Source organism: Zea mays, unplaced genomic scaffold (genome assembly GCF_902167145.1).
Source record: "Zea mays cultivar B73 unplaced genomic scaffold, Zm-B73-REFERENCE-NAM-5.0 scaffold_208, whole genome shotgun sequence".
Lineage (NCBI taxonomy): Eukaryota > Viridiplantae > Streptophyta > Magnoliopsida > Poales > Poaceae > Zea > Zea mays.
In genome coordinates this window covers 72,606-82,580 of record NW_023366825.1, presented here as the reverse complement: position 1 = coordinate 82,580, position 9,975 = coordinate 72,606, and the positions used below count along the sequence as shown (strand labels likewise).

At 39.4% G+C, this 9,975-nt stretch overlaps 1 protein-coding gene across 4 annotated transcripts; it reads right to left on the bottom strand.

Moving 5' to 3' along the window:
• Nucleotides 1-1,180: 1,180 nt before the first annotated feature.
• Nucleotides 1,181-6,334, bottom strand: LOC118471928 (uncharacterized). Of its 4 annotated transcripts, none has more exons than XR_004853804.1 (5): nucleotides 6,064-6,334; nucleotides 4,722-4,763; nucleotides 3,091-3,157; nucleotides 2,425-2,528; nucleotides 1,181-1,779 (listed from the first exon to the last, which is right to left on the bottom strand). XR_004853804.1 is itself a non-coding variant. In XM_035963694.1 (5 exons), exons 4-5 carry the CDS (start codon nucleotides 2,465-2,467, stop codon nucleotides 1,526-1,528), a joined length of 297 nt encoding a protein of 98 aa, XP_035819587.1. In that variant the 5' UTR covers nucleotides 2,468-2,517; nucleotides 2,947-3,005; nucleotides 3,091-3,157; nucleotides 6,064-6,277; the 3' UTR covers nucleotides 1,181-1,525. The 4 variants fall into 4 exon arrangements, 3 of the variants coding, with proteins under 3 accessions (XP_035819587.1, XP_035819585.1, XP_035819586.1); XM_035963694.1 differs by lacking the exon at nucleotides 4,722-4,763 and adding an exon at nucleotides 2,947-3,005 and having other exon boundaries at nucleotides 2,425-2,517; nucleotides 6,064-6,277; XM_035963692.1 differs by lacking the exon at nucleotides 2,425-2,528 and having other exon boundaries at nucleotides 3,091-3,171; nucleotides 4,722-4,766; nucleotides 6,064-6,320.
• Nucleotides 6,335-9,975: the final 3,641 nt, after the last annotated feature.

Below are 9,975 nucleotides of genomic sequence, written 5' to 3'. Positions count from 1 at the left end.
CTACATACTACTACTACTACTACTACTATACTACTACTACTACTACTACTACTACTACTACTACTACTACTACTATACTACTACTACTACTACTACTACTAAACTACTACTACTACTACTACTACTACTATACTACTACTACTATACTACTACTACTACTACTACTATACTACTACTACTACTATACTACTACTACTACTACTACTACTACTACTACTACTATACTACTACTACTACTACTACTACTACTACTACTACTACTACTACTACTACTACTACTACTATACTACTACTACTATAATACTACTACTGCTACTACTATACTACTACTACTACTACTACTACTACTACTACTACTACTACTACTACTACTACTACTACTACTACTACTACTACTACTACTACTACTATACTACTACTACTACTATACTACTACTACTACTACTACTACTACTACTACTACTACTACTACTACTACTACTACTACTATACTACTACTACTACTACTACTACTACTACTACTACTACTACTACTACTACTACTACTATACTACTACTACTATAGAACTACTACTACTACTATACTACTACTACTACTACTACCACTACAACCTTTTAGGCCTTCTGTGACATAATTATTATGTCACTAACTAGTGTTTATTTGTCACAGGTTATGTTTTGGTGACGTCTTTGTGACGAAAAAGTCATCGTCACAGAAGGTGCGTGTTAAATAGCCTACTATGACGATGATCAAAAAATCGTCATAGATTCTATGACGTATACCAGCTTCGTCACTAAATCTATGACACTCTATTTCGTCATAAGTGCCCTTGAAAACGTCACAATTCGTACTGACATGCATTGCCACGTGGCTAATGGTGATGATGTGGTATGTGACGTGGCAAAACCTTTATGACTAAAATATTTGTCATAGATTCGATGACGTGGCAAGTCACGTGGCAGATGACGTGCCAAAATTATTGTGACGAAGAATTTTGTCACAAATTGGAAGGTGTTGGCCACTTACGTGACAATGCATTTGTGACAAAAAATTTCATCATAAAATGTGATGACGTGTCAAGTGATGTGGCAAAGCATTTGTGACAAAAACAATCGTCATCGCAAGGAACACATCATATGCATTCATATCGTCATAGAATATTACACATCACAACAAAAATATCATATGAATTTGTTCAACACAAATATTTCATCTAGCAGAGAATAATATAACTTTAAAACATATATCTGCAAATCCTTTAACTTAAAATCCAAAACAAATCCAATAACTTCAACTCAAAGTATTAAACATTAAGCATAATTTAAAATGATCCGATAACTTCAAATCTAGAGCTACTGTTGCTAGCCACTATAGCAGCCATAAGGCTGCAGGTCCTATAGTGGTCAACCAGACTTAAGATGGAGGCACTTGGCCTCGATTGAAGCTTAATAGTAGACGAAGGAGGCTGTTATTTTCTTCCATCGACCTCTTCATACTATCAGTGGTCTCCTGAGATGCTTGTGCTTAAGCCTTCAAGGTTTCCACTTCTTCCTGAAGGCCATCTTTTTCTTGCTTCTCGATCTCTAGTTCATCCTGAAGTTGTTGAGCCATTGCCGAAACAGTTGTTGTGGAGCTTTTCTTGAAGGCAGACTGAAGACCAACATTGTGTAGGAACACACTGGAGCCCAGTAGCACATTAGAAACAACTTCTGTAGGAGATTTTGGTTGTTGTCCATCCTGAAATGGTGCTGCTACCATTTCTTCCATGTTAAATTGTGCTTTGGTATACAGAAACAGAAACAGAGATGTTAGAGTCGATTACTGCATATCTAAATGCTTTAGCAAGCTATACATATATTTAAATGCTAGAGAGATGTTAGAGTCGATTACATAAATAGAGATGTTAGAGTCGAAAACATAAATAGAAAAACAACAAGCTATACATTATCTGTTATTATTGTTCTGTCTATTCAGTACTTGATGAATATGTAAATGGACTTTTTAGAGAAAGAGCATGAGGAGCTGCACAATGCTCAAATAAGGAGGATTAGGATACTTGTAGGTAACGTAGCTACAACCTAAAATATTATAGTTTGGTGGATGAACTGTTAGTCAACTATTAACACTACAATAAAAATTATTTAGGAGACATGATCTCTGATTAATGGAGGCAAGCACACGTAATAACCACCTCTTTAAATGGTTATGGGTGTTCATTTGCAGCATTACACATTCATAGATTATTCAACTATGCACATAAAATAAAGGTTGTTTCATAATCAAGAAATGTAAGTGAACACAAATGAAACAACCTGGGGCAACTATATGAGGTAACAGAGATGATAAACTGACTATATTGGCAATATTACACATTCATGTATCATTCAACTATGCAGATAAGTAAACAATGGTTATTTTCTTACCAATATAATAGCCTTTGCAATGTAGGACTGAGAGCATGTGCATTGTTGATACTGTACTTTTTTACGATTAAGTTTGTTCTTCACACAACTTTCCTGTGTATCAACTAAGCTTGTAAAAATAATATAGACTTAGAATAAGTAGCTGGAGTAAGAAAAAACAAACATATGATGTGGCAACAGAGTAAGTAATCATGTCAGACATAGGGTTATGCAGAAGACACCATTCTAGATCATGCCACACGGCTACAAACGTGAATACCACCCAGATACTTAGTAGCTTTCTTTGAGAAACACCAAGAGGAATGTATAATTACATGTAACAAGAGTGGTCGATCAAACAAAGCAACACAGACTAACAAGCAAAGAATCGTGAAGCTATAAATAGACATAACAGACCAACAAATTTAACAAGCAAGACATAATACAAACATTTTTCATACATATATGTGGCCACTATTTTCAATATAAATTCAGTTTTGGTGTGCTGTTCTCTTATTAAAGTTGTTCGGAGAGTGCACAGACCTTGAAATCAAGCTTGATAACTGCTTCCGACAGGAGAAAGCTTTGAAGAGAAAGACAAACTATGAAGAGAGCAAGAAATTTAAAGACCAGTTGCAGGCTTACAAAAAAGAAATTGCAGAGAAAAAACAAGGAATAAGAACTTACAAAACGTGAATACCACCCTCTCATGCAAACTTAGCAGCTTGAATACGTGGCTCTGGCCTTTTGTTCCCTTCAGTGATTTATCTTACACAATTAGTGTCAAATATAAATAATTATAATTGTATAGACACAGACTATTTTTATAAGAGTAATGTTGCATATAACTAAACATTAGTTGTGATAAAACATAATACAACATATGAATAATTGAGTTCAAATTGAAGTTGTACACAAATGGGGTAAGTATAGGTTCTCAATATATATTTGTGACTCGCCAAAATCATTCATGATATTATCCTAGTAATGATAGATATCGCAGTCCAAAAAGTTAAGGTGCCCACTTGCCTTGATTCCAGTGTGGTTATCACCCTCCTCCTGTATCTGGGAAGTAGGTTGTGCAACAATATCCATGTTTTGGATGGGCTCATGGTTTGTGGCAGTACTGGAACTAGGTTGGGTAGGAACAATAAGGTTGTGGGTCAAATCATGGTTTGTGGCAGCACTTGAACTGGGCTATGTAGAAACATTTAGGCTATGGGTAGACTCTTGGTTTACTTCAATAACTCTTTGTCTAGTGACTCTAACTGGTCGTTCCTGCACAGGTGCCATAATTCTTTTATTTCCTCTTGTTACTTTTGTTGACATCTATTCACCATCATTGGAGATGTGGGTAAGGACACCCTTACGAGCTTGGAATTCCAAAATATATGTACAACACAATAAGCATCAATTATATTCAGTACGAGGGTCTTCGGTACATTTAAAATGTAAATTAATAAATGAAAAATGTATCGAACACAATAAAGAAGATAATGTAATGCATCAATTATATTCAACACTCGATATCTTGTGTCAATTTCTTGGTTGGTCCAAAACGTTATATATAGAAGGATAAAGTTCTCCACCCAATGTTATAAACTCCTAAACTTGGATTAACACCACCCAATGTTAAAAAAACATCATGTCTGGTTTGACAATGAATAAAATCGACCTAGCTATGCCCAATTGAAAAACTGTATTCTAAAATAGTGAGCATTTGCAATTGGCGCATATAGCCAAGAGAAATAAAGCTACAAGCAACCTTATTAGCAGGAAATGCAGGGAACAGTAGACACACAAGCAACATCTTAACCGATCACACCATGGTAGTACGCAAGCAGCTAGATACTAAAATAGCTAGAAGTTTCTAGTATATACGTGACATGAGCAGCTGCAATCTACATCATGAATCTACCTAGATCCAAAGCTTATGGAGGTTCGAGGTTGGGCATGAAGCAGTTAGCGTGGAGAAGTCGCCGTGTGTACGCCAACGACAGCGAGCACCTTCTCCCTGTCGTTGGTGGATAATTTGTCGAGTGAGGACGCCGCTGAAGGCTCAGAGCGAGCCATTCGTGCGACCACAGTGGAAGGCAACAGTAGGCGGAGGTTGCGGTAGGGGATGACAGAAGCTGCTAGTGGAGACAGTGAAGGCAAAGGAGGCGGCGCTGCAATGGCGAGGACGAGTCAGGTGATAGAGAAGAGGAGGCGACAGATCTCGTGAGTTGCCATGGCCATGAAGGAGAAAATGCTTCCCAAACCTAGATCCCACTGCTTCACGAAGTGACGAACAGAGAGGAGCAACTAAACAAAATTACCTTCGGAATTTCGTGGGGAGGTCACCGGATCACGGCAGCCGACTGCTATGAGGGAGGGTGAGGAAGAGAGGTTAGGTGAAGAAGATAGGTATTAAATAGCTTCTGATGCAACTAATAAATAGCAATGATTTTGCTGCCGATGCAGCTCAGTTTTGTGTCTGAACAGAGCTTCTAATGCAGAGCTTCCGATGCAGCTAAGTTTTGTGTCTACCAAAATGTTTGAATCAATTCTATTTCATTATGTTTGTCATATGGGCATCTCATATCTGTAAGGATATGATGAGTATTACACCAATTTAAATTGTGTGATGCGTACTCTACCAATTGTAAAAGTTCAATAGAAAATAGGTGAGCATGGCAGGTTGTTTGTTGTCTTTTTTCTAATCATGGATATTTTCTTCCATTCTGTTCAGCCAACCTTGGTTTTAGAAAACTTTATACCACTAATGAAAATTATGCTCATTGCTAGCCGATCAAGTGTAAGAGAATCTCAGGTAGACTTCCAAACATTATGTGATAATTCAAATCAATTAATACATATCATTTTAGACCCAGTGATCCCATCATACCAAACAGATCATAAAAACTACAAATGCTGAAGGAGTAAAGGATGATGAAAACTGAGGCTCTAATGAATAATCAAATGGTGTAATGTACAAAGAATTACTACAAACACAAAGCATGCCATCAGTTGTAGTTTTAGGGCTGCAAATATGTAAGGTAGACTTTACCCTCTCCAAATGGTGTAATGTACATATGAATACTGCAAATCTAAAAATCTGTAAGCGTGTCATCTAGTTTTATCTTCTACTCACCTTGCTTTTCTGATTTATTAGTGTTAAGAATTTCAACATTGATTATATTCTATTATTGTTAGCTAAAGTGAGACCAGAGACTTATGTTTTTGGCTTAAGTTTAGTAGTGATCACTTTCCTATATGAGGCTTCAGGCCATTCGTCATTCGCTTTTACAATAGACTTGGAAATACCGTACAATCTGCCTCATATCAGTCTCAGTGTGCTACAAACAATTCAGAAACTGCATTGTTCATATTCATTTGTACCCTGAAACTATTGCATCAATCTTATAATAAATGACAATCTTGCATTCCTAAGACAATTCAGAAGTACGTGCCTCTTATTGGAGTACCATAAAGCACACGCTACAAATAAACTATCCAATACAACCTTTGCACGTGACTGCTTGAATGGCCGATTAGCCAGATATGTAAGACATGGAGCAGTCAGCCCTTTGATAGCTCACTACAGGAAGCGACTTTGTCGAGGAGATAGAAAAGGGACGAAACTTGGAGCTATCAAATCCGAGAGTGATTGGAATTTACCTGGGGTTTCCCTTGTGCATCGTTGCCCCTTCCTCCCTGGAGGCATCTGCGCCAAATCGGATGGAGAGGCTGAAGGACTGGAGGCTACGAATCCGCTAGTGCCAAGGATGGGAAGGTGAATTAGGCACGGCAGGGAACTGATTTGGCACTGGTGATTGGTGGAGGATTTATCGGATCTCATAAACGTGGAGGGGGGTTGTTGCCGTTACCATTTTTGGTGGAAAGGCTGCTGCCATTTTTTTAGGGGCGACTAAATGATTTTTTTTCCTCTTCCACACATTCTATTATCTTTTTGTAAGGAATGCAAGGCAAAGGCCTAGTAGTATAATGACACAACTATCGAGAGCAGTTAGTTATTAAGTGTTTTGTTTTAGTAACTAAAGGTAGTTTATGTGTATGAATGACTATTACGACGAATGAGGTTTCATACAATTGTCACAATTATGGTGTACAAGAAGCTATGACGATTTATTCTTATGACGAACCCATATTATCATAGATCATCGTCACAAAAAGTATCTTAAAATGGGTTATGACAGTTTTAATGACAGTGGTTATTTTTTTGTCATTAAACTTAGATGTCTCATAGAAATCGTCATAAATAAAGCGATTTAATGATGATTCTCACTCGTGTCATAGCATATTCGTCACAGAAGGTCACATTTGTTGTAGTGTACTATACTACTACTACTACTACTATACTACTACTACTACTACTACTACTATACTACTACTACTACTATTATACTACTACTACTACTACTACTACTACTACTACTACTACTATAGTACTACTACTACTACTATACTACTACTACTACTACTACTACTATACTACTACTACAACAACTACTACTACTATACTACTACTACTACTACTACTACTACTACTACTACTACTACTACTACTATACTACTACTACTACTACTACTACTACTACTACTACTACTACTACTACTACTACTACTACTACTATACTACTACTACTAGTACTATCACTACACGACGGTTCACTTACAGCGACCTACGGTTGGTTGCTAAAACGGCCTTCAGTGACCTACGGTTAGTCGCTAAAAACTTTTAGCGACCCATAAGGATGGTCGCTGTAAGTGCCGTCGCTAAAGGCTTTAGCGACCGACATCTTTTTAGCGACCGACCGTCCGTTGCTAATATTGTATATTTAGCGACCAACCGTGGGTTGTTGTACTGTAGATTTAGCAACTAATCGTGAGTCGTTATACTATACATTTAGCAACCAACAGAAAGTTGCCCCTAGTTATAGTCGTTAATAATGATAATATACCATTAATTAGCATTCAACAACTGTTATATATACAAAAGCATCACAAATCACCAATTTTTATACACATAATCACATAGATATACAAATTTAATTAGTATTGCACAATGATAGATCCACATCACATAAACCATCAACAAGCACCACAACAAAATCATTCACAAAACCTACACATGTTATTATGTTTTGCACATATTTACAAACACTTTACAAAATCATTCACAAAAGTACCAACGCTTCAAGTGATTCACAAAAGCCTTCACAAAAGCACTCCAACTTGTATCCTCTTGTTTTAAGGCACAAGCTTGTAGGGGTTGTGATGTCGGCACTTACTTGATGTCTACAGTAAAAATGAAGTGTTAAAGATAGATCACAATGAATGCAGATATCTCTAATTTTATGACTCACTTCTCTCTTCAAAACTTGTTCATATGGCAGTTGTTGCCCCAGATCTTGATCATATGGCAGTGGTTGCCCCAGCTATAAAGTTCTGTAGCTGTTCAAATATTGTTCATGCCCATAATGAGTTCTCATGGCGCCCTGATCACCACACTCCTCTATATGCATGTTTAACCTGTCGACCAATACATCTCCATAGATCACTTCACACAAAACATAACTGAAATGAAATACTAAGCATGATCACGGCCTAGTGTTCGTTGCGTCGTGTCGCTGCGCTGCTGCATCTTCAGCGCCTCCAGGGATTGCAGCTGCCGCTCGAGCTCCTTCACGAAATCGATGGAGCCGCTGATGATGGACGCCTGATCGCTCTACACATGATTAAAATTTCTTCTTTTACATAACGAGAACACTTTAATATATGGGTTAATTAGTTGTGTGCCATTATAATTTTTCTGGTTTTGAAATATGCCATTGAACTTTTTAGGCTGGTAACCTTGCCATTAAACTTCTTTCTAGATTTGAAATATGCTATTTTATACTGTTTTAATCACCTCCACCTGTAGATATGCATATTTTTGTATTGTTCATCCTACCTCTCAATTGTGTTTTGTCGTCTGTTCGCTTCCCACCACCAGCCATAAGTAGCCGTCTGTTTGAAATATGCATTTTGATCTGATCAACATCAACCGATTATTCTCCAATCTCACATGATTGAATAATTACAGTCAGATTATCAGCAAGCACATAGAAGCTGCTACAGGAAAAAAATTGCTTGGATGCTAAAAGAAAAAAAAATATTCACTGCATCCCAAAATATAGTTCTTTCTAGCCCACTCACTCACAACTGCAAAGTGCAAACTACTGAAAGCAGAACTCACTTAAACATAGTTAGATCAACCTCCATAAAACACATAACACCATTTCCCTGCTCCACATGTTATCAGTCTGAATAGAATTAGAGTTGGCTCTTAACCATGTTTCTCATTTGTTCTAGAAACAAATATATGTTTTTAAATAAAAATGATTTGAGATACTACGACATTTTTTGCACTTGCACGTACTGGACCTGATTCAACAAAAACGGTATAAAATGGTATATTGCAAATCTAAGAAGTTTAATGGCATGGTTACCAGTCTAGAATCTTCGATGGCATATATCAAAACCAGAAAAATTATAATGGCACATAACTAATTAACCCTTAATATATAGAAATAGAATCGAAGCAACTGCTGTCCTGCTGGGGTGGTACACGAAGCCACGAAGGTGTGGTTTGACAAGAAGAAAAGTCACGGGATGGCCAAGCGGTGACAGTGCCAGTGTGCCACTATCTGAATTCTGAATATTTGAAAAAAGAACACTACGAATGCCATTGTGATCGAGGTCGTCCGAGTATTAGCGTAGGATTACGTACCCGGTGGACGTAGGAGTCCAGCATGAGCGAACGGAGCGCAGCGAGGTACTCGTTCACCTGGCGGCGGCGGTTGCGCTCGACGGCGATGTGGGTTATCTGTTGGCTGTCGGCGTTTTTGGTGCTCCTCTGCCGCCGCCGCCGCTTCATCTGCCCCTGCTGCACGCTGTTCGCTTGGGACGCCCCCCGCTGAGGTGCCACCTCCGCCGGTGGTGCATTGCCGAAAAAGCTCCCCCATCCCCGTAGAAGCGGCAGACGCGTCGGCGACGTTGAAGGTGTCGTAGATGAGTACGTCGCGGCACAAAGCTTCCAGCGTCATGTGGATCGGCGATTTGGTGGGTTGTGGTATGGCACGGAGGCCAGCAAGGAACCTACGCGCGCGACCGCCGCAACATGTATAGGAAGCAGCATCCCGACGCCCTGAGGAGATCCAGCGAGGCGAGGTTGCAGGGGCGAGCTTGACCACCAGGGGCAAAGAAAAGGGCAGCCATGGAGAAGACTGGAGCAGGGAGGGAGCTCGGTGTGGTCCGACGGAGGTGGAAGACAGCCAGTGCGCGCCACAACAGAGAAGATCGGCGAGCAGAGAGGGCGAAATCCAAGGAGGGGCGACAGCCAGAGGATGAAGGCGAGGGGAGATAGGAGACGGGCGGCTCGACGGTGTCCATGGCTCGAGGAGAGAGGTGAGGGGAGAGAGAAGAGGGAAGGGAGAGATAGAGGCGGCGGCGGCTGAGAGAGAAGCCAGGGCGCGCGGCTGCTAGGTTTAGGTAGATGGGCCCCCTAGTGGGCCTTAGGGTTAGGGA

Excerpts from the sequence above, each read along its gene's own strand:
- LOC118471928 (XM_035963692.1), bottom strand. The coding sequence starts at position 6,244 with ATGAGATCCGATAAATCCTCCACCAATCACCAGTGCCAAATCAGTTCC. Across the intron at positions 4,767-6,063 it reads ATGCACAAGGGAAACCCCAG|CAGTCGGCTGCCGTGATCCG; the intron begins GTAAATTCCAAT and ends CCTCCCTCATAG. Across the intron at positions 3,172-4,721 it reads CTCCCCACGAAATTCCGAAG|ATAAATCACTGAAGGGAACA; the intron begins GTAATTTTGTTT and ends TAATTGTGTAAG.